Raw genomic sequence first — 24,811 nt, 5'->3', positions numbered from 1 at the left:
ACCATATATGTAAATATGAATATGCTTAGAGAAAGTTCTGGCAGGATATGCTCCAAAATGTTGACAGTAGTTATTCTAAAAAGTAATGGCTTCAGGGACTACGGGGGAGGGGACTTGCTTTTTACTTTATATGCTTCTGTATCGTTAAATATTTTCAACAAGCATATGCTGCTTTTGTAGTCTGTTTTAAAATCAGTTTTTAAAATGTAGATCATAAAAGGAAGGAAAACCTCAGCCTGCTTAATCACCAGAAAGTAGAATAAAAGTTCTCAGTGATCCAAGACTAAGAGACCATCGTAGACTTGGGGTAGGAATGATTAATAGTACTTTTTCTTAGTCTTCATATTCACAGGGGAGAAAGTTAAGACTGGATACACAGCCTCAGATTTCCTCATCTTATGCTACAGCTACCATAGAAATCTGTACACCCTTGAAAAGAAGGTGGAGGTGTGCCTGGGTGGCTCAGTTGGTTGAGCATCAGACTCTTGATTTCAGCTCTGATCATGATCTCATGGTTTGTGACTTCGAGCCCCACATCAGGCTCCACGCTGACAGCTGACAGCTCAGACCTGCTTGGGCTTCTCTCTCTCCCTTACTCTCCGCCTGCCCCCCCCCAACCTTCCCTCCCTCTGTGTGTACATGTGCATGCTCTCTCTTTCTCTCTCTCTCAAAATAAATAAGTAAACACTTTTTTTTTTTTTTAAAAGAAATGAATGTTTAACAAGACTAAGAGACTTGCCCAAGGTCACTGAGCTGGTCAGTGGCAGAGCCAAAATGCAAAGCCAGTCCATCCAGTCTGAAGCCCCTGCTGCTGCCCAGGGGCTAGCAGTGAGCAAGGCTACATGGGTGCTCTGAGGTTTGCTATTACCTTTGAACCCGCGTATGCCCATCGGTCCTGTGGCACCCATCTTTCCATCATCTCCCTTGGGGCCTGGCAGTCCTGGGGTTCCTCTCTCTCCTGGCAGACCTGGGGAGACACAGGACAGTTGTGGGGCCTCCAACTCAGAGCTGGAAGGGCCCTTACAGGTTATCATCTGGCCCAGCAATCACCCTCAACCACATGTTGTCTTGTGGCTTTTCCTTACTCATTCTTCTCAGTTAAGTTGAAGAGGCTGCAAAAACAGTGTTCGAAAGGTCAGCACAAACCTTCCCCATGGGTGCTTCTTATCCAGTTAGGCTGGGCCCCTTCCCCCGGAAGGTCCAATTCTATTGTGAGTAATGGTGCTATTGAACACTCAATTTGGGAGATGTCCCTTTACCTCTAGTTATGAAACCTCTAGAAGTTTCAATTCAGCAAACATATTTTTGAGTACTTTCTTGTGTCGCACACCATTCTGGATTCTTTTCATAAAGTACCTCATTTTAGCCTCACAATAAACTGAGGTACTATTTCACCTATGTTACAAATGAAGAAACTGAGGCCCAGAGAGGTTAAGTAACCTGCCACGGTCACACAGCAGAGAGTGCTAGGGGCAAGATCTGAGCCCTGGTCTTCCTGAACTAAAAGCTTGTGGTCAATGAGCTTCATCTCATGCTAGATGAAAAGGGCTTACTGGTATCTAGGGTAAAAGGCAGATGAAATAGCTCCCAACCTCTTTAACAAAAAAACCCACAAAGATCCCTTCCCTGCTGGAAACCCAGGGAGGTAGAGCAAAGGGGATCACAGGCTGAGGAGGAGGAAGTCAGTAAACGGGATGGATGACTGGCTGCCAGCTGCCAGATCAGGCCCTGAGGCTCCTGGCCACAAGGTCCCGTGGCCATTGCCTGCATGTCACTATGGACAGCCAGAATCAACAAATACTTTCACCCAGTGAGAGTTCTGCGCCCCAGAGGCCTGACCTAAGCCCACAGTTATCTCTGTAAAGCAGAGAACTCTTAATTAACTGATTTCTTGTTCTTTCCTGCTTTGAATGTGGGCTGGCTTTCTCTGTTCTTTTTCCGTGACATGGAGAAACCTGTCTTCCAGTAATTATTTCTCCAGAGGTAACATCAAATGTCTTGAGGAGGACAAATGGCCCCAAGGACGGTGGGACCTCAGAGAAGGGCTGATTGATTTCTTTTTTTCCTTCCTAATACAAGGTGCCTGTGTGGAGTCCACTGGCCCCATTGCCACAGAATTCTGAATCTAGTATAGGGCACGCCCAGGGCTCCCCATCATATAATTTAATAAGGCAGAAAAAGAGCTTCCACAGGCCTGTGAGCATCTAGGCACTCTCAGTTCTGCACTTGGGGAGTTCCCCTGGAGGGGAGCCAGCAGGAGAGGCCAGGTAGTGGGCTCTCCTTCTGTTACCTGCTGCCCCCTCTCCTGTTTGCAACCTCCTCAAGATTTAGGAAGAAAATGGTTTGGAGATAGAATTCCTAACATCGACAAACAGACATCTTTCCCCAAATAAACTTCACCTCTTCTTCCATCACTGAGAAGACTTTGCACTCTCCTGGAAAACACTGCTCACAGCAGAGGCTCAGAAGCAAATAGTCTGGGAGGCAACGTTTACGAACATAACAGAACAGGAGCCTCCTGAGACAACGAGTCTAAGAAGAACACACTCTTTCCAGAAGGCCAAAAAGCATCCTCCTCCTCAGCCACCGGATCTTCAGGGCTGTCACTAGTGTGCTCACTGATGGGGCAGAATCAGCAAGGAGGAGGGAGCATTAGGTGTCTGGTGGCCCAGGACACACTGAAGACACAGAGCTCACTTGGGGAACACCCTCAATTCCTTCTGAAGGCCCCAGTCATGGGAACTCTGCCTCCTGGGCTGAGAAGTGGCTTCAGGAAGCTGTGAGCCTCTCATCCCCCCTTTGCCTTCAGATCTTGGTACTTTATATGGAGAATTATTTGCCCCGTCTTTGTGATCTCAACAATGCATCAGTGTCTTGGCACAGCAGGGCTTTTGAAGCTGGGTGGATTGGGCTCTCTCCTGGGGAGCCCCTTCACCAATACTGACGAGGGAGTGGAGGGTCAGGGAGGGATTGGGGACACCCTCCACTTCCTGGCATGCCCAGGTCCTTCCCGGGGCTTCCCAGTTACCTCGAAGTCCAGGTAATCCAGGGATCCCAGGCTCGCCTTCCTTCCCTTCATCCCCCTGATCACCTTTGGGGCCGGGAGGTCCTGGAAGGGTTACAAAATGGCACCAAGGTTAGAGGGTAGCTTTGTGGAATACGCCCCCCATAGAGGAAGAAAAATACTCCCTCTTAAAGAGAGGAAGGGTCGACGTTATGCCTTGGAAGCACATAGGGTTCCACCTAGCCCAGTCTTGTGAGTGTGCAGGGGAAATCAGGGAAAGCTTCCTGGAAGATGTAATATCCAAAGTGAAATCTAGAGGAGGAACAGTGGCCAAGTAAAAAAGAGGAGTGGAGGCATGTTGTGGACTGAATGTCTCTGGTCACCCTTCCCTTCCAAATGCATATGTTAAATCCTTGATCTTCAATGCGATGGTATTTAGAGGTGGCGCCTTTGGATGTGATTAGGTTAGATAAAGTCATGAGAATAGGGCCCCCAAGAAGAGAAACAGAGAGCGCTCTTGCTCCCTATCCTCTTCTTCAAACTTGAGGTGCTCTTTCTCCCTCTCCCTCTCCCTCTCCCTCTGCCATGTGAGGACACAGCAAGAAAGTGGCCATCTGTAAGCTAGGAAGAGGGCTCCCCTTAGAACCTCACCATGCCAGCACCCTGATCTCAGACTTCTGGCTTCCAGACTGTGAGACAGACATGTCTGTTGTTTAAGCCCCGCAGTGTGTGGTATTTTGTTACAGCAGCCCAGACTGACTGAGACGGAATGACAGGGGGATCAATCCCTATAAGAGCTTAAAGATAAGAAAGAGATATGTGAGCCATGGTGGGATTAGGAGCTGGGAGCACATAATGGGCAAGATGGGTGAGAAAGTGGTGGCTCTTGGAGTTATGGACTAAGTGTTGGACTTGACCCTGAGGGCACCAGAAACCACAGCAAGACCTGAGGGAAAAAAGAGGGTCATCAGATCTGCACACAGGGGAGACGGCTCAAGCTGCCATATTGGAAAATGGATAAGGACGGGAGGGAAAGCAGAAGCAGGGAGGCCACAAGGAGCCTGCATCCCAGGAGGGAGGTGGTGGAGCCCTGAAAGAGGGAAGTGGTGTTCTGAAGGGATGTGAGTGGCTCTTTGGCAGTAGAACAGACCTTGACTAAACATAGGTGAGGTTGGGGGAAGCAGAGCACCTGGCTTGAGCATCTAGGGGGAGGGAGGTGTCTAATTGCTCCTGAGTGGACTTTCTTCCAGGGCCAGGTTCCACTGGGGCAGGGATTTCAGCACATGTGGCTGGATTCAGTACCCACAACAATGCTGCATTTATCTTCTAAGAATATTAGTTATAGAAGTTATTTGTCTGAGGCCACACAGCCAGCTAGCAAGAGAAGGAGCCCAGGTTTCAACTCAGGGCTGTCTGGCCCTGCCCCTCAGTCTCACCCATCACAGTACATGGCTTGACATTCCCAGAATGCAATTAGGCTTCCCTGCCCCCAGCCTACTGTGCTCCCCTTTAATCTCCTATACCTACCTGTCCCCACCTCCTACCACCCGGCTGCTTATCACTTCACTCTTGGCCAGAGCCTCTCTGAGCCAGCATTCCTGCTGAGGGTGGACATGGCCCATCTGAATGGACACATTTGGTGCCCTTTGACATTTATCTCACACTGCCTTGTCCTGGACTCATAGGTGTACATGTTCTCTCCTTCCTAACAAAATTGCCAATTCTGTTCTTGGCATCCCTGTCTCAGCTGTGAAGATCCAGACTCTCAGCTCCCTACTCTTGCTGACTTGTGAAAGAAGAAGATGACCAAGGAAAATGCCAAAGCATATTGTAGCAAACTGAAGAGTGTCCCTTCAAAATTCATGTCCGCTTGGAACCTCAGAATGTGACCTTATTTGGAAATAGTGTCATTTCCAGATGTAGTTGTAGGGTCATTTAAAAGGGGCTGATCCTGGAGGAGGGTGGGTCCTGACGCGATGGCTGGCATTGTTACAAGAAGATAAAGCACAGGCAGACACATGGGGAGAATGCTATGCGACAAAGGGGGCAGAGACTGGAGTGTCTACAAGCCAAGGAATGCCAAGGGTTGTCAGCAACCACCAGAAGTTAGGAAGAGGCCAAGAAGAATTGTCTCCTGGAGCTTATAGAGGGAACGTGACCCTGCGAACACCTTGACTTCAGACTTTCAGCCTCTGGAATCATGAAAGAATCAGCTTCCATTGTTTTAAGCCACCCACTTTGTGGTCCTTTGTTATGGTAGCCCCAGGAAACCAAAACATGCACACTCACAACACAGCAGCAATGGATTGCACAATACATATTTGATGAATGAATGAGATCAGAGGGTGTTAATACATACAAAACAACCAGGCAGCCAAGATCGAGATGTACTGATACATTCCAAAAGTTGGCACCATCCTCAGACCCTAACCCAAGTTGACAGCTGTTTAATAATTCGATGGCACATACACAGAAAAAAAGCAATCAACAATTTAAAAATGCATGCGTTACACACAAATCATTTAAAGGGGCTGGGTTTTGTGGCCATCTTCCTCTCTTCTATGAGGAAAAGCAGGGGAAGACTGGCTACATTGAACTCAGCTTTCAGACAACAGCACTGAGAGACAGAATCTGTTTAGAACATACCTGAGATTATACAGCAAAGGAGAGGCCTGGTGGAAGAAGCAGATGAGCTTTCCACCCCATATTCCGGGAATCTCTCTGTCAGGTCAGAGCTGCAGCCAGGGACACTGAGAGGGGCCTGGGGGTTTACAAGCAGTCCCTGAGCAAGACCTCCTTTTCTCTGCCCCCAGTACACCCCCCTGTGCCCTCCTACCTCCCCCACCTGGAACTCAGCGCTCCTGGAACTGAGCAGGTCAAGGATGCAACAGGCTGAACACTCCACTATTTGCTCCATTTGACCTGCCAAGGGCATGACTCCACATATAGATCTTCCCAGGAGTAATTCTCACCAAGGAAGGATGCTGTCCAGGAAATGACCCCTGGTGGTAGGGCATCAGGGTGGTGGAGATCATTTGGAAGACAGGGGCTGAGTACAGATATGGAGCGTCTTAAGTTCAGATCCTGGTCAGGTAAAATCTAAGTTAAAGTTCTTTCCCCAGGCATTTGTAGTGAAGAGTAAGCAGATGACATGACACACTGGATGTAAAAGGGTTTGGTAACCTTGAGTGGCAAGGCCATCCTAATCATCTGTACCCCTACTTTCATAATGCTTCATCAGAACGACTCCAAGATCACCACATATAGTCATTCTGAGCTGTGCCTGAAATGACCTTGCCATGCTTGGCTAGCTCATTCTGGGAGAGGTCTGAAGACATCCAACACATGGGTGTAGTTTTTAAGACACAGATAAGTGGCTAGTAAGGCCCTTACTAGAGATGAACTGGGAGGAAGCTGGGATGGACAGTAAAGGCGGGCGCTGATTTCCAAGCCTTGGTCACGCCCTTAGGTGGAACTGGTCCCACAGACTCAGAAGGACCTAAAATGTGGCTGGTGTGAGTCTCACGGGGCCAGGCTTCCTGGAACTCCAACAACTGAGAGCTTCTTCAAATCACTGCTGCCCATGGATAATACACACTTGGGGTCTGAGATTTCATCATTTTCTCTGGAATCGAGGCCAAAAATTGAGCTTGCCTTGACTCCTCCCTTTTCCCTGCTCCCCACATACCCTTGCTCACCAAGGCTCATCTTCAAGGTGAATCCCATGTCATGTCTCTACCTCCTTCCCCATTGCCACCACCCTTATCAGGGTCTCACACCCAACCTTTTAAATACCCCCTTATCTGAGGGCTCTCTAAAACCCATTGTGCTGTCCCATTGATCTTGCCAGAATCTAGTGAACTCACAGCCTCTGAGGTTGTTCATAGCACAATAGGCCATGGCCCCTCCACTGAAGACCCCCGCAGATCATTCACCACCTTACCCCTTCTGCAAACTCATGGTCTGATGCTTCTAGACACAAGCTCTCTTTTATCTCTGCCAAAACCATTCTCACGTGTTCCCAAACATCCACTAAATCTTTCCCTTTCTAAGAGTCCTGTCTCTCTCAGGCCTGAAGCTCACCTCTAAGCACACTCTTCTGATCTCTCAGGGAAGAGCCCCAAATCTCATAACTGGGAGGCTCCTCTGACATCACTATGCACAAACTCTTCATGGGAGCACCCTCGAACTTGGGCGGGCAACCCTATGCCCACTCATTGGGCCCTATCACTCATCACACACTGTGGTCCCCAAGGTGGACAGGCCTGTCTATAGGGTGAAAGCCCCTCTCTCTGCGGCCCTATGCCTCACACAGCACCTGGCATACTGTAAAGATTCTATGAGTGACTTCTGGGCAGTTTGTACAAGCCGTTATGGTATCACTGGTCCTAGTGGTGATTAAAAAGTTGAGCTTTTTAATTTCTTGACTCTTTACACTGTGACTTGCTCATCTTTTCTCTCACTAGAGCAGGCCAGATCATGGAGGCAGTCTGGGGCAAGGAGGAGTGGGGTCTATTCCTCCTCAGTTGTGAAAACACTTCTGGAGCCCTCTCCATTCTGTTTCTGGTCTGGGGCATCAGCTTCTCTTTCACCCTACCTCCTACAGGGGGTCAGGGTCAGGAGGAGGAGGAAGGAGAGAATCCTCTAGCCCTGTGCCCTGTGTCTGGGGTCCTCTCTGAGGCCTGCCCACCAGTCCAGTCCTGTCCTCCCACACTGCCCCCAGGGAAGTTCTGCCCCCAAGGGGGCTGCCCATGAGCTGCGCCGGCTGGAAACATCTCATGAACAAATGAAGGATATGTGACTGAGTGTTTGGGAGAAACACCAGGGTTCTTCTGGGAACCAGCCAACAGGGAAGGAAAAGCAATCCGTCCTCCCTTCCCGGATCCTGGAATGAGCGATGGGGTGGGGGACCTGCATGTGCTGGAATCAGGACAGACTCCTGCCAAGAACAAACTATCACTACAGCTGATGAAGTGGGCCTGAAGCCAGCAGAACAGCGACCAAAATCCATAATATAAATACCACCCCCATACCACGCTAATCCCAGGGCGGCTGACCAAGGTGGAGTCCTCCAATTAATTGCCCTATTTCCACCCCCTGACGTCACGTAGGCACTGGGCTTTCAGCTTTATTACCTTTACAGTTTTGCATGCTCTCCCACTCCCTTCACTGTGTGCCCAGGGCAGGTACGATTAGCTGTGTTTCCTGGCTTGAGGGGCTCAGCCCAGAGACGCAGGTGCTGTCCCTGGCTGTGGCCCAGCCTGTGAGGCCAGCTTTCCTCTGAGCCTCATGGGTTAAGGTGTGGCGAGCCAGGCTGGATGCAAGTGCATGCTCTCCACTCCTTTTCCAGCAGAGAGGCTGGCATGGAAAGGGACAGAACAGAATGCTGTCCAGGCCCCCGGGGAGCCGCCACACAGTCCGTGCTTCCCAGTCCCTGGTGGAGCTGAAACACTATTTACACATCACCCCATTCACAGAGACCTTGACACCTCCAGCACATACCTGTGCACTAGAGGCCAGAGTAGGAACCCAGAACCCATGGCCTAGCTCCATCACGTCATCTGTTTATAAACCCTGCTGGAACCAGACTCTCTACTGCACAGCATGTTTAAAAAGCAGCTAGCAGATAAATCTGCTCTGCCAATGTGTTGTCATGAACTGAGAGGTGTCTTTTCGAGTCCTGGTTGGGCCACCAACTTGGGAATTGACTTGGGAATATCATTTCCCCTCCCTGAGCCTCAAGGTCCTCAACTGTAAAGCAAGAGGACTGGACTAGCGGATTACAGAGCCTATTATCAGGGTAACGTTCTGTGATTCTATAACCTTCCATCTAGCAAGCCGGCCATCTAAATATGGCGGAGAGTCCTGCCTTCCTGCCTTGCTGCCACCTCCTTCCCCCAGTAGGGCCCCCCTGGCTGGTTTATCTCTCTTCTCCTGGTATGCCTCCCCTCTCTGGTTATGTTTCTCCCTCCTGGTATGGCCTCTCTCTGGTTATCTTTCCTCCTCCCGGTATGTTCCTTCTCTAGCTATCTCCCCACTCCTGGTACACCTTCCCTCTCTGGCTATCCTCTCCCTCCTGTATGCCCCCCTCACTAGTTACATTTACCCCTCCTGGGATGCCCCCCACTCTCTAGTTATCTCCTCACTCCTGTGTGCCTCCTCTCTCTGATCTTCTAAGCTCTCTGCTTCTCTCAAACCACAGACAGATTTCAACAGACATGATTAATACTGAAAACCCAAAGCAGAAAGCAGAACGCACTGCTGTGAATGTACACAAAAGAAAAACTGGAGACAAAATTCAGAGAAAACTGTATAACAAAGTGAGAGAATGAAAACCATTTGGGGTCAAGCTCAAGAATAACATAAATAAGCTCATATTTGAAAAATATACATCGTTGAGTGTTTGTGGATTTTGTGCCAGGAAAGGGCAAAGAGTGGGGGGAGTGTGAGTGTGTGTGAATGTGACTGTGTGTGTGTGTGTGTGTGTGTGCTTAAAGACTAAGAGAGGAACTGGACAAAGTTAGGGCAGAAAGGCCATTTCAGAGAGCAGTATGGAAATGCATAGAAGCTTAGCCTGTAAAATACCTCTAACCAAAAGCCAGGGTAGAGTTTTGTCTCTTTAAAGTTGAATGGTGTTGGGGCACCTGGGTAGCTCAGTCAGTTGGGCGTGTGACTTCAGCTCAGGTCATGATCTCTCAGTCCATGAGTTCAAGCCCTGCATGGGGCTCTGTGCTGACAGCTTGGAGCCTGGAGCCTGCTTTGGATTCTGTGTCTCCCTCTCTCTCTGCCCCCTGTCCCCCACCTGCTCACTCTCTGTCTCTCTGAAATGAATAAATGTTAAAAAAACAATACTTTAAAGTTGAATGGTGATTACATCAGATATGCCAAACAGAATCCTCTTTAATCACGCCAGCTGGCTCCCTGGCAACCACGAGACAGGGAGGTGGAAAAGGGAGATACCAGATACAGTGGTAATCCCGGGAGCCAGAGGGACTGAGTGGTCATCTCCAAGGAGCCAGCAGCCCATCGAGAATGCAAAGCTTGAGGACTAGAAGGCAGGGGAGAGGCTGCCCCCAAATACCCTCAAGATGGAGTCCAAAGAAGTCCATTCTCTTCTCCCTTCATTGCTCAGAGCTGGCATCATTCTTCCCTAGAGGGCAGGATGGTCAGTGACAAGAACATGATTTCTGAACCATTCATACATTGACTTTTCCACTTGCCAATTGCATAAGAAACACTGGGAAAATTATTCAGGTTCTCATCTATAAAATGGGGACAATCATACTCATTTGCAGGATGTGAGGATTATCAGTCTTTAATGTCTATTTAGAGAAGAAGTGTGGCACAATGTCTGGTTTATAGTAGGTTGTAATTTAGTATGGTTGCAATCATTAGAAAGTACCTGACAGACTGCTGTGGGCAGAGAAGGCCAAGGAAAAGAGAAGAGGGGGAAAAACTAAAATCGCAGGGGTGTGGATTTGGAAGAATAGATTCTACCTCCTGCCCTCCTTTGATTTCAGGGAAGTGAAAGCCTGAGTGACCCAGGACAAGAAAATCAATGCCCTGACTGTCCAGGTTCAAGATCTAACAGTTGCTTTGCAAACATTCACAGAGTTCCAGTTATGTGCACTGCACTGGGAGGTGCTGGGAGGTGCAGCGGGGCACGAGAGCAGAGGCTGGAGTGTAGCGCAGCGTGGTGAGCACCAGGGAGCGGGTTAAACGTTCTGATCTGATCACTGAATTATACACTTAAATGGGTGAACGCTGCAGCATGTAAATTATACCTTATTAACACTGTTTGAAAACAAAAAGTCCTGGGTCAGATCATTACCAGCTGTGTGGCCTTGTGTAAATCAGGCATTTCCTCTGGGAGCCTCAGTTGTTTTCCTACAGGAATCCTACCCTGCACTCAATAATAAAGCCTGCCTTCAACCAACCTCACAGTTGGTCTTGGGACCCACTTTAAAGCAAAACAATGTACCCCAAAGTCCTCTGTGGACTGGAAGGTACCATGTAAATGGAAGCATCCATCATTACCACTTTCTGCTCTGCTAAATGGAGTTCAAGGGAGGAGACATCAGTGAGCGAGAGGGGCCGGTGGGGTTCTTGGAGGAGGTGGGTTTGGGTTTGAGTGAGATCTGAGAGCCTAGTTGTGTAGGAAGAGGCCTACACATGCTGGGAAATGGGCATAGGCCTTGTGGGCATGAAGTTCCAGGGTCCTGTAGGGCAAGATTTAATAAAGGGGCATCGACTCTCAATGGGAGTGGATTCAGGGTGGTAGGGGGACTCCTGGGGCCTGGAGGAAAGCCTGTACAGGTGGGGCCCAGGCAGGGGCGGGGCTGGGGCTCCAGCGGGCCTGGGTACCTTTGGCGAGGGAGATGTTCCTCAGCGCGATGGAGTGCTCCCAGTCTTTGAGACGCAGGTCCTCGGTGACGGTGTTGAGCATGGCCAGCTCCTGCTTGAGCTGCAGCGCCATGCCCATGTGCACCAGCCTCATGCGGCGCGTGTCCTCGCTGGCGTTGCTCACGAGCACCTGCAGGTCCTGCAGCCGTGTGCTGTGCAGGGCCACGTCGTAGGACAGGCTGCGGTTGAGGCCGCGCAGCGCGCCCCCCACGTCGGCCAGCTCCTCGCCCAGGACGCCCACCCGGTGCGCCAGCCCGTCCAGCAGGCCCGCGTGGCGCCGCAGCAGCAGCTGGCTGCGGTTGCTCTCCACCTGCAGCTGGTAGAGCTCCAGCTGCGCCGTGTCGCTCTGCTGCCCGGTGTGGTCCCGCAGCAGGGCCACCGCCTGCTCGGTCTGCGCCGCCTGCGCCTGGAGCCCCCACAGCGCGCCCTCCAGCCGCTGCACCGCTCCCGCCAGCGCCAGCAGCGAGTCCGACTGGTTCTGCAGCGCGTCCTGCACCTTCCACACCTGCTCCGTCAGGTCCGTCTGCAGCGGAGCCTGGAGCAGCCGCAGCTGCAAGTCCCGGAAGCTCTCGTTCAGCCGGTTCACGTTCCGAGTCAGCGCCTTCAGGTCGTCCGGGGCGCTCCGGGGCCTGGACACTGCAGAGGAGGAGGGAGGAGATATGAGCTCTGCTGGGAGGGTCCCAGGACCCAGGAGGCAGGCGCAGCCGGAGCCTAGCATTCAGTAGGTGCTCCAATGAAGGGAAGGCAGAGGGTGGCTATGGTTGAGGGCCTCAGTAGATCCCGCGTACTGAGCTAAGCCATGGGTCCCCAAACTTGTCTGTCCATTAGATTGACGTGGTGAGGTGTCCCGCCCACGAAAATTGTGATTGACCTGGTCTGGGGTGTGACCTGGGATCTGGAATTTTTAAAAGAGTCTGATATATCGAATATATCTAGCCCCTTTGACTTTAGGAGGCTGGCACCATTATTATCCCCCTTTCGGGTTAAAGCTGCTCAAATTCCCAAAAGTAAAAAGCAAGTAAGTCCTGGAGTCAGGATTCCAGCCCAGGAAATTCTAGGCTTGCTTGCTCCAGAACCTGGGTGCTTCCCTACGAGTCTGCCCCAGAATTGTTTGAAGGGAGCACCCTAGCAGCAAGCCAACTCAGCCAGGCTCTAGGCAACACTGTATTTCCCAGCCTCCTGAGTCCAGGCTTGCAACCCCACCCCTGCTCACCTGCTGCACCAAGGGCCCCAGGTACAGATGTTTTTATATTCATTCGCCCCCTTCTCTGCCTCCACCAACTCTTTCCCCAAATCCTCTATTTCCCTCCTCAAGCAAACAACTCATCTCAGTGACTTTTCACCCTTCCCTTTGGGAGAGGCTCCCTTTTCTTGCTTATAAGCAGCTATTTCACAATACTAAAGGGGAGGCTGTGGATCTTAACAATTAACACTCTAGCATCTGGTGTCTCCTGATAGCTTGTGGACTTTGCTGACTCAGGTTCAGCACATACCCCTGAAGTCAAGGGATGCTGCTTTGCTGGGCACTGTCCATGGCTGTACCCACCTCTGCTCTGCACACTAGAGAAATGGAAACTGGTGTGGGACAGGGTAGGAGGTGAGGCAGGCAGATGAGGCACAGAGAGAATTCTGCCTTAGAAATCTTGGAATGGGGAGAGCAAGGAGCTTTGTCCGTAGCCTGTTCACACAAAGAGGAATTGGGATAGGATAGCTCTCTCCCAGAACCTCAGGTAGGAAGGGGGCAGATAAGTTGTGCAAGTGTTTGAACCATCCTTCAGTGATGCTTTTGAAGGCCCACAGCATCTGTGGTGGCCACTCTGGAGGAGCTGACTCACTTCAGATTAGATTCAGAGACCCACAGCATGGGCCTTGGAGTCTCCATCTCAACCTCTCCCCCACCCACAACTTTGATCTCCAAGAAGATCACATGCCAAGTTGTTACCCAGCCTCTGCATATACCCGTTTTTCTGTCTTCTGTTACTTCTAACTGTTGGAATGTTCTGCGTTCTGCTTGGACTTGAAATCTGCCTTCCTGTAGTCTCCATCCACTGATCGTGCCCTTTGGGGTCATATAGAGTTAGTGAAATATTTTTTTCCCACAAGACAAGCTCTTCAGAATTTCAGAATTTCTGGTTTGAAATCTGTATTGCCTTCCTCTGTTCTCTCATGACTAGGTTCTAAGCCTCCCTCCATATATCCTGGCTGCCTCCTCTGCACACACCCCAGGGTGTCAGCATCCTCTTAGAGGGGGAGCTTGACCTAAGTGTGCTTTTCCACAGTGTGGACAGACTGGATAAAGTATGGTGGAAGAGTCATCTCCTTCAGTCTGGGCATGAGACTTCTCATGTGGCCCAAACCAGGCTCTGGTTAGCTTTATCCGGGCTTTGTGGATTTTGGTCATTGGATTTGGGTCTATGCAGTCTTTGGTGAAAATTTCCCCCAATTTATGGATGGAAAGACTGAGGCCAAGAGAGTATAACTGAACTGCCCGAAGGCATGCATCCTGCCTCTTGGTCTAAGGGTTCATGCCCCTGCTCTGTGCTCTGGAAGCTTAGTTAATGAGTTCTCAATACAAGTAAAGGTTCTGGGGATATGAATCCATGACCCAGTCACAACCACAGGAATTGTCTGCTTAGGAAATCATCAGAGGCCAGGATTTGATTTTAAAACCAAGCTGTTTCTCCTGTATTCAACCCAGATTGGTTGGCAAGTATTAAAGACAGGGTGGTTGGAAAACAGAAAGCCTGATAAATAGTGTCAGTCCCTCCCCACGATGCCCCTGGAGTTCAAAGACACACTGCTTATCAGATTCAATAAGAACACTCTGAGCTTTGAAAGTTCTGGGTTGAAACTGGGATTGTGAGTGACCCAGGGGAACAGTGCAACCTGCTTGCTTTGAGTTTCAGGTCTGCCAGAAGCAGCACCATGAAGGAGGCGGTCTCCCTTACTCCCACCATCTGCCAGCTCCCCAGTCACTCCTTCCCTCTGAGATAGTGCCCGTGCCTGACAGGTGCCCTGTGCCCTCAGAGGGCCCTGGCCTCACCCATCAGCCCCCTCTTAGAAACTGCCAGCTCTAGGGCCCATCTCTCTGCCCAGAAAACTGGGCTGAAGCTTGCCCATATGGTGTGGTTGACAGTCAGCTACCTTGTCTCTGAGAGTTCATTTGGGTCTTATTGTTCATTGCACAACCAGCATAAACAGACACCCAAATCCCACAGCCTCCAACAAATACACTGGTTTTCTTTTTCTTGCTCCATTGCTAGGCATCCCCAATCTTTACAATTTGACTTCTGAGTTGGGTTTTTTATCCCTAATATGATTATTTCATAAACATCTTCTTATCCTTCTATCTGTCTTTTATAATTTTGGTGGCCCCATAGAGCCCAGCAAGGGGATGTGTTTTAATTTACCCATTCTCTTACCATTAAAAATTGTTTTCAATCAAAGCAAAATAAATGCAGAAAGCTCTCTCCTTGTTTTGAAAGTCTTCTTAACAACAAATTCCCAGAAGTTGGATTAGTAGATCAAAAAGTATAAACATTGTTGTGATTCTGAAAAACTCTGCCCAATCACTTCCCCCAAAGTTGTACCTATTTATGGGCACATTATAGATTTTTAAATGTGCCACTTTAAACATGCCAGATACTCAGTGCAACAGAGTGTAATGATATTCATATTGTTAATTTCACAGATGTAAACCAGTACCTTGTTATTTTCTGTGTCAGTATATGTGCATTTTAGAAGAGGCCTTTTCAAGGGAATGCATTAGCTCAAAGGAGCGATTTAGACATTTTAGGTGCCCAGGCTAATCAGAACAGAACTTATTTGGAGGGGTGTATCCTCTCTGGAGCACCAAATCATACTGTAGAATCCTGGAGCAGCCTCCATTTTTCGAGATCACTTACCCACCCCAAAAATGAATTATCTCCTTCCAACAGTCACAGTGCATTCTCAGCCCACACCACTACCACCACCCACCCTTTCCCCCCATTTAATTCTTTCCAGATGTGTGCTGTCCTCAACAGGGAACAATTCTTCCTTGAGTGTGACTCTCTTAATTCACGTTTATGCAAACAGTTCATTTATCTCTCTGCCTGGCGTATTTTCTTTTAATGTGCTTTAATTATTCTTCAACTTTTATACTTTCACAAAGGGGACAAGAAATCATAGAGTAACAGTAATAAGTGGCATTTCCCGAGACCTTACTATGTGCCTGCACTATTCTAAGTGTTGTCACATGTAACTACCATATGAGATAAATATTACTATTATCCTCATATTCCAGACAAGGAACCTGATGCACAGGGAGGTTAAGTAACTCACAAGGTCACACAGCCAATAGAGGGAGGAGACTGACTTTGGGCCTTGGGCAGTTTGGTTACAGAGCTCCCGGCTCTTGACTGCTTCATGGTACTGCTAATATTAGGATGGAAAGCATGAACAATTTTTTTTTAACAAAGGCACAAAAATATGGAATAAGCTTTTGAAGATAGTGAGTTCCTCATCATAAACCCAGGCTGGAGTCAGGCTGCTTGGCAGCAATCATGTAGACATTCAAATTTGGATTCTGATTCAGTACTGAGTGCTGAATCCTAATGAATGTGTTAATGCATGTGATACTGTAATAATACATGATGAATGCATTAATGTCTGCCTCAGGCCATGTCCTGGGCTAGGAGGCTTGCACACACACATGCCTGAAGCCTGTACAGCAATTGAATATTTCCTCCCCACCTGCTCCCCAGTCCTGAGTCAGCCCTCTATTCCCTAGTTGTCCTTTATATTCATGAACAAAAATGTCATGTGCTAGTTCAGTGAAGGTGCTCCAGATATGACTGACCACAAAGGCTGTCTTCCCCAAATGCATCTGGCATACCTGCAATGCCAGCAAGCCCAGAGATCCGTGTGTGGGCAGGGAGGAAGAAAGCTAAGCATTCTGTTTGGTGTTTAGTGACTGAAACCTTGGGCAGTGGTGTCGATAACCCTTTATCTTTGTATAAAAGTTCACACTCATCACCTTTTAATTTTCAACATAACTAACCTTGGGAGGTAGGCAGGGCAAGTATTTATAATCTGATCTAGGATGAAAAAAAAGAGGATCTGAGAAGTCAAGAGATTGCCAAAAGTATCAGGTAAAGATGTATTGGGGTCCTGTGTCTCCTAATTCAGCACACTGTCCTTGACACCTACTACTGGGAGAGTCAGTCACTAGCTGAACTCCAAGATCTATATGGGGAAGGAGGGTGGGAGATGAGGTTTACTAAGCACCTGCTGTGTGCCAAATCCGTTCTCATCTCTTACCGGAAGTTGCTTCATTCATTCTTCCCAACAAGCTGGTGAAGTAGGAATTATTAGGCGCATTTTCAGATGAAGAAGCTCACGAAGGAGGCAGAGCCCAAAAGCAGGCTTTGGTTGCTCAGGCTCTGAAGGTCCGACGGGCAAAACATTTCCTCCCTTTTCCTCCCTTGAGCAAAACAGCATAGAGTCCCTGTCCCTTGTCTTGGCAGGGGAGCACACTGGCAGGCCACCGGAGCACCCAGGTGCTGGCTCGGAGAGCAGGAAATGAAGTGGCATCTGAACAGCTAGGGGGGAGGGCGACCCGCGGGGCGGGGGAGGGGCAGGCGCTAGAACACCGCCAGATGCCATGCAGTTCCCCGCGATCCTGCCAAGCCTGCAGGCTGATAGTATCACCATTTTATAGAAGAAAATTCCAACACTGGAGAGATTAAGTAACCAACTCAAGGCCACCCTGATCTAGGAGTCGTAGTTTCTTTCGTTGCCCTGCGTGGTGCTACTGCTTTGTCTTCATTTAGGCAAGGGACACTGGAGGAAGGGAGGCAGGCGGGTATCAGAAGTCAGAGATCGAGTTAAGGTCGCAGTGTGGGAAAGGATGAGGCTGAAACGAAACTACAAAGTGAGCTGGTTGATAGAAGCACCAAGAGAAAGCAGGGGGCCTTCTTTCAGGGAGTCTGCAGAGCTGGCTTGAATTTACTGAGCTCTGGATACATATGCGTTTAACAGAAAATGAATTTAAAAGTGGAGACTAGGGGTGTCTGGGTGGCTCAGTTCATTAAGCATCTGACTCTTGCTTTTGTCTCACGTTATGATCTCATGGCTCATGGGTTCGAGTCCTGTGTCAGGCTCTGTGCTGACAGCGTGGAGCCTGCTTGGGATTTTCTTCTTCCTTCTCTCTGCCCCTCCCCTGTTCACACACACACACACTCTCACTCTCTCTCTCTCAAAATAAATAAATAAACTTTTAAAAAAGTGGAGGCTAATATTCCTCCAGAATGTGTAACAATGAGGTTATCAGTAGAACTTTATGATTTAAAGAGATGCGCACCTTTATTAGGGCTCCCCTGGCTCCAAGACTCAGGAGTGATCCAGGACTCGCCTTGGGGCATGTCCTGCAGTCCCACATGGCTCCAGGCTCAGAAGGGGGACTGTACTGGGGGCTTTATGCTCTGCAGTCACCATTTTGAACTTCTGATAATTTTTTCTTTGAGTCTGTGTAAATGGAGTATGATAGGACATTGGCCCCTCAGCCTATGTGCAACCTCACCTCCTGCCAGCCTGGGATAAAGCCTCCCACTCCCACCCAGGGGCCTCTGCCCCCACGGGGATGCCAGGGTTCAGTCAATTCCAGGAGGATCTGGACTCATGCGGGAGCATCCTTGTGCCTGGTATCGTTATTGTAAACAGCAAATAAAATCCAGCATGACAGGTCAAGAGATAATAGAAGAAAAGAAACAGTTTTGGGTGCCTGGGTGGCTCAGTTGGTTAAGCATCTGACTTTGGCTCAGGTCATGATCTCATGGTTCATGAGTTCAAGTCCCACTTTGGATGAGTCCTGCTTCTTTCTCCCACCCCTCCTACCCCCCCCGCTGGCTGTGGCATTCTCTCTCTCCTTCTCTCTCTGCTGCCTTCTCTCTCTCTCAAAAAAAAAAAAAAAGGAAGAAAAGAAACAGCCTTTTTTCCAGCTTCTAGAAAAGGGAAACTTACATTTTCATTGTGCACCTATGGCAACCCAGAACAGACAAATCCCAGGCTGGTCTTTCTTGGTCAGCTCAGGATGCCATAACAGAATACTGAAGCCTGATGGCTTAGACAATAGACATTTATGTTCCAGCTCTGGTGGCTGGAAGTCTAGGATCAAGGTGCCAGAACGCTTGGTTTTTCCCAAGAACTCTTTCCTTGGCTCGCAGATACCTGCTTTCTAGTTGTGTCCACATGTGGTCTTTTCTCTGTGTGTACATCGCTGGTGCCTCTTCTTCTTCTTCTTATAGGGACACCAGTCCTATTGGATTAGGACCCCACCCTATGACCTCATTTACCTTAATTACCTCCTTAAAAGACCTATCTCCAAATACAGTCACATCGGAGGTTAGGACTTTGACATATGAATATGGGATGGGGGGCTAATTCAGTCCCCCTTCAGTGACCAGGAGCTGCACAGGTATAGAGAATGAGTTTCTGCTCCCCTCTTGGGGGTACAGGGAATAATATTTAGGACTAGTATGTAATCTACTCTTCCAAGCAGTTGCACAGTCAGGAGTGACCACAACAGGGCAGATTTACACGGTGACTGTTGAGCGGAGCAGGTTTGGTTCATACTGTTTGACGTTTCTGAGGGACTTCAGGCAGAGATGTCCAGAAGGCTGTTGGAATTGGGGCCCACCAGGAGAGAGTGTGAAGCCAGAAGTGCAGATATGGGAGTCACCAGCCATACATAAATCTGGATGTTGTGCCAGTGGATGAGGTCAACCATGATGAGAGGACAAGTGTTGGGGAGGGGTTTGGTGCCCTCAGGGGAGAGGAGAGGCATGGCGCTGCTGCCAGCACTAACAGAAATGCTGCAGTGTCACCTCAGACAATGAGCTCCCTTTGTGCAAGGAAGGCCTGCAGTCTTCCAGTCTTCTCCAGATCAAAGCATTCAGTGAAGTGCCAACAATGAAGACAGCCATGTAGGTTGGTCAAATAAACATCCTTGCATTGGTGACTGGCCATGGATGTGAGGTTGCAAAGAGAGGGATGGGCCAAGAAATAGTGCATGGCTCTCGTTCAATGGGGCCACCTGCCAAGGGCCAATCACTTATAGATAGAGGGAGGAACTTCCTGGCAATCCCAACCCAGAACACCAGGTGACCTAAGTTTACTTCTGTGGGAAAACTATAAGATCCTAAGAGAGATCTTGAAAGGATTTCCTCAAGAATTGTGGTCATACTGGTCCCTCTTCTTAGAATCCTTGTCTTTTCATAACTATTTGTCTTAATCATCATTCAACTAGCACCTCTTCTAAGAAGCCCTCTTAGAGCCTTCTCTACTTCCAGTTGGATAAAGTTTGCTGCTTTTATCTCTACTATACTAATAATCACCACAAAATGCAAGGATACCCATCAGTCCCTTCCCTTAACCTGAGAGCCCCAGGAAGGCAGGCACCTTATCTCTTTATACACCCTAGACACTTGTTCAAGGAATCGACTGTGCAAGCCACAGATAGGAGTTAAAACTAAATAACTCTTTTGTGTGGTTTTTTTTAGTATAACTTAAAATTGGAATGTGGTAGTGGGTTGAACAGTGTCCTCTCAAAATTTATGTTTACCTGCAGCCTTAGAATGTGACCTTATTTGGACCTTAACTGAAGACGTAATTGGTTAAGATGAGGTTTTATTGGATCAAGATGGGCCCTCAACCCAATGACTGGCATCCTTATGAAGGTAAGAGAACATTTGTAGACGCAACAAGGAGGAAAAGGCCATGTGAAGATGGAGGCATACATGGAGTAAGAACACTGAGGGCTGTCGGCAGCCATGGGAAACTTAGAGAGATGCATGAAGTGGATTCTCCCTCAGAACCTGCAGAAGAAACCAGCCTTGTAGCCTCCTGAGCTGTGAGGAAGGGTGGCACTTTGTCAGGTGGCCACAGGACATGAATACAGGTGTCCATGGCTGGGCAGCTCCTTTGGTGTCAAGGAAGAGATTTATGCAGGAGTGAGGTGTCATTAAAGTGGAGGAAAGCACACATCAGGCTGTTCAGTGGTGACTGAGGAACGTTTATAGGATGTTTACCAAGAGAAGAGAATATGGGCTGATGTGGACTGAATGTTTGTGTCTCCCCCAGAATTCATGTGGAAGCCCTAATCCTCAATGTGATGGCATTTGGCAGTAGGGGCTTTGGGAAGTGATTAGGTTTAGGTGAGGTCCCTGAGGGTAGAGACTTCATGATGGGCTTAGTGTCCTCATAAGGAGAGAAAGAGGCAGCAAGAAGGCCGACTGCAAGCCAGGAAGAGAGCCCTCACCAGAAGCCCACCGTGCTGGCTCCCTGATCTCAGACTTCCAGCCTCCAGAACTGTAAGAAATAAGTGTCCATTGTATAAGCTGCCCGGTCCATGGTATTTTGGTATAGCAGCTGTAGATCAGTAAGACAGGGCCCTCAGTGGGGGGACTGGGTGAAGCAGCAGGGCCACCAGGCAGGGTGAGTGTTAAGCCAACCAGGCGGGTATCATCCAAAAGGACCACCCGCAGGGTGAGGGGATCTCTGCCAGGGGACAGTCAGTGAGCAGGACTGTAAGGCCCAGCCTCAAGGGGAAGAGCTGGGAAGGGCAGGCAGGATGCAAGCATCAAAGCAGAAGCCAGTTCTGGAGCTAGAGACACAAAGGAATGGAGACAGCTGAGGCAGGGAGACTGCGAGGGGCTCAAGATCCCAGGACAGCTGACAGTACAGAGTCAGAACAAGCCCCAAGAGCCCCAGGCCTGCAAGGACACATCTGGATTCTAGAACTGGCCATTCACCAGATGGTGTGGGGTGGGTTGCTCAAATACTGTGTGCTCTCAGCTGCTTGTAGGCATGAGGAAAGTCTGAGGCAGGAGAAGCAAAGCAGGTGAGGAAGGGAAGTATAGGGGGACATTCATAAGGACCCAAAGAGGAGGGCAGCAGATCGGTAAATTTTCGGTAAGCCCTATCATCTGTCTATCTGTCTGTCTGTCTATCTATCTATCTATCTACCTACCTACCTACCTACCTACCTACCTACCTACCTATCTATCTTTATCTTATTTCTGGTTCAGAATGGCCTGAATGCCTACCTACACTGGGCTTTATCAGTTCATAGACAGGCATGGGTGTCTCACTGAGCAAGCAAAGGTAGCCAGGTCTGGGTCTTGTATGCAAGTTCCAGTCAACAGGCAAATGATGAAGACCACCTACCCACTGGAATGGTGAGTTGGCTGCAATCCAGATGCCCAGCCTGTACAAATAGATCCTGTCTCTGGCACATTAGGGAGCACAGACTGTGAACTGGAGGATGGACAGAGCACAGGCTGGCTAGTAGCTAGCTGACGGCCACAGATATTCATATTAGGATGGTCTGGCACAGCCTCAAAGGAAGAAAAACCCCACCAATATATTTATTACTTTCCACAGAGGTGTGGCTGGATACTCTGTACTCCTGGCACTAGGGTTCCCTTTGGTGGTCCAAGCAGATGGAGTCTCTGGTAATTCACTGTGGATTACTGTGGAAATGAGATCCAAGATGAATTGTAAATCAAAAGGCTCCTATTAAGTAGACTGCCCCAAGACTCCCATTTCAAGACTAGAGGATCTGAAATCATTACCAGAAATGTCAGGAAACCCAGTGGTTTGATGGCACACATACATCTATTAGGAAAGAGACTGTGAATTCACAGATAGAATTAGGGACCTGCTATTTTGACATAAACATGGCAGGCATCTTTTCTTGTAATTCAGGGCCTCTCTTGTCCTTTGTTAAAAAATTTTTTTAACGTTTATTTATTTTTGAGAGACAGATGGAGACAGAGCCTGGGAAGGGAGGGAGAGAGAGAGAGAGAGAGAGAGAGAGAGAGACAGAATCTGAAGCAGGCTCCAGGCTCTGAGCTGTCACTGCAGGACCCAAGGCGGGGCTCAAACTCACAAACTGTGAGATCATGACCTAAGCCAAAGTCAGAAACTTAACTGACTGAGCCACCCACATGCCCCAGGGACTTGCTGTTTAGACCAGCATAGTACCTAACACAGAACTTGAACCCAATAGGTGGCCAATGAATAAGCTGTCAAATGATTAAGTGAATGATTCAAAGTAGAGAATGTTATGAGGCCACGAAGTGCCTTCATCTCTTCTCAGAATTAGAAGGGCTTGGATGAGAAGAGATGGACAGAGCAGCCCTTGGGCCCTGCCCCACTCTCTCAGCCTACATTTTATTCTACCCAGGGCCACAGTGACCCACTTCCAGCTGCTGCAACCTGGCAGCACCTTACTTCATCTACACCCCCATCTCTTGCTTTCTCCTCCAGGGCTTCTATGATTTCTCAAAATTGTGTAAGCCACTTGGACCTCATCCATGCATGGCCTTGATCCTCTGGGGGGAACTTGACCTATGGGGGCAAGGGCTGGTCAATAAATGCTCTTCGCACACAGGCAATTCTGCAGCTCTTACTACATAGCTCTTTAAAAATCCTGGCAGGACTGACCCCCAGCGGCCATTGGTGGGGACCAACTTAAGGACGCATCCTTCTTTCTGGTCTTCCCCATCCCCCACTCCTGCTTGCCAGATTCACTTCTCACAATAAACTTCCAAGCCTGTGTCTTGGGCTCTGATGTCCATAGAAATCCCAGGCTAAGACATGAAGCATCACAGAGGGGCTGGCTCTCTTCCCATCTTCCTTTTTTGCCCTTTGCTTCTTCTTTATTTTTTTTTAAGTTTATTTATTTTGAGGTAGACAAAGACAGTGCGAGTGGGAGAGGGGCAGAGAGAGAGGGAGACAGAGAATCCAAAGCAGGCTCCACACTGCCAGCTGTGGACCCCAACACAGGGCTGGAACCCACAAACCTCAAGACCACGACCTAAGCCAAAACCAAGAGTTGAAGCTTAACCAACCACGCCACCTAGGCACCCTGCTCTTTGCTTCTTTACATCTTAATTTCCTGTTGTCCAAGAGCTACAGATAAGTTTGAAATTGGGATATTCATTTGTTCATTCATTAATTAGGTCATCCAATAGTGTATATGAAGTATCAACTCACCATATGGGTCTGAGTGATAATAAATACAGAGAAGTCTAGAATACAAGCTTTCCTATCAAAAACTTTATCATTTGCTTGGGGAGAAAGCTACACACAACAAAATGAACCTGTTTAAACTCTATAGTTCTAATGTGTTTCAAAACGTTCATTGGGAAATGAAAACGCCAAACCCATCATTAAGATTATCTGAAGAAGTTGGACATTATTAGTGTAATCAGTAGACACTCTTCAGTAGTCGGGGGTGTGTGTGTGTGTGTGTGTCTGTGTGTGTGCAGTGTTCTGTGTGTATTTTTGTCGGAAGATCCCATCAGTTATGTGGAGAATGAACTGGGGAGGTCACGAACTCAAGGAGGAAAACGGAGTAGGAGGCTGTGGTCCTGGTGACAGAAGACAGTCTAGAAGCTGGCCCATGCCTGCTGGGATGGAGAGGAGGGACACACACAAGGCATGATAAAGAAATAGCATTGTGAGAACTCAGTGGCCTCTAGGAACTGGAGGCTGACAAAGAGGAAGGCTTCAACACCATTGAATGATATGGCATCTGGTGACATGCAATCCTCAGCCCTGTTGAATCAATCATGAATCATCACAATGACTGAAGCTGGCAAGAGTAATGTTGCAAGATGACAATATCAACATTCAAAATTACCTTAATGGGTGTGAAATCTCAACTGAAGGCAAGAGGATTACATAAACAGAGACAAATGTGATATTTTACCTTTATATCAGACTCTGAAACAGTCTGGATCCCACCTTAGTTAGCTGGTAATTGTCAAATTCCTACCTATACCTAAGATATGCCATAGACCTCTCTTAATCCCCAAAACAACCTGTGAAATAGGCACCGTTATCCCCATTTTAAAGATGGGGTAGCTGAAGCTTATAGAAATTAAGTAAATCTTGCAAGGTCTCATAGCCAGTGAGGGACAGACCCAAGATTTGGAGCCAGGGTCTTCTGACACTAACACCAGAGTCTCTCTCTCCACCAGACTCTCCTCTTGGCTTCACATGGTGGTGGTAGGGGGTTGAGGGCAACAAACATGCTACATGAAAAAAAAAAGGGGTACAATGTTATAATCAAGTGTTGTAAATACGCTTACTGCTCATGGTCATCCCAAGGTGCACCTGCAATCACCCTCTAAGCTTCAGTGGGTCATCCAGGGACAGGCAGGTCTATTAAGCATTCTACCCGGGGATGATTTTTGTTATTGTCGCTCTCTCTCTCTTTTTCCCGTCTTTGTTTATTTTATTTATTTTTTGGCAGGGAGGATATGTTTTTGAAAACACAAGTGAGTGGTGTATTTGTCTGCTTGGACTGCCATAAGAAAATACCACAGGCTGTGGGGCTTAAACAACAGACATTTA

General features: G+C 48.5%; 1 protein-coding gene across 1 annotated transcript in view; it reads right to left on the bottom strand.

Moving 5' to 3' along the window:
• Window positions 1-24,811, bottom strand: part of SCARA5 (scavenger receptor class A member 5) — a 121,802-nt gene that overhangs the window by 39,557 nt on the left and 57,434 nt on the right. The window contains exons 4-6 of the mRNA XM_039217375.1: window positions 11,369-12,043; window positions 3,029-3,109; window positions 869-967 (exon numbers count right to left, since the gene is read on the bottom strand). Coding sequence (XP_039073306.1) covers window positions 869-967; window positions 3,029-3,109; window positions 11,369-12,043 — 855 coding nt within the window. The remainder of the gene's footprint in view (window positions 1-868; window positions 968-3,028; window positions 3,110-11,368; window positions 12,044-24,811) is intronic.

This window comes from Hyaena hyaena, unplaced genomic scaffold (genome assembly GCF_003009895.1).
Source record: "Hyaena hyaena isolate Hyena2069 unplaced genomic scaffold, ASM300989v1 scaffold_682, whole genome shotgun sequence".
NCBI lineage: Eukaryota > Metazoa > Chordata > Mammalia > Carnivora > Hyaenidae > Hyaena > Hyaena hyaena.
Note: the sequence above shows the minus strand (reverse complement) of the source record. Positions and strands in the feature narration are given on the sequence as shown.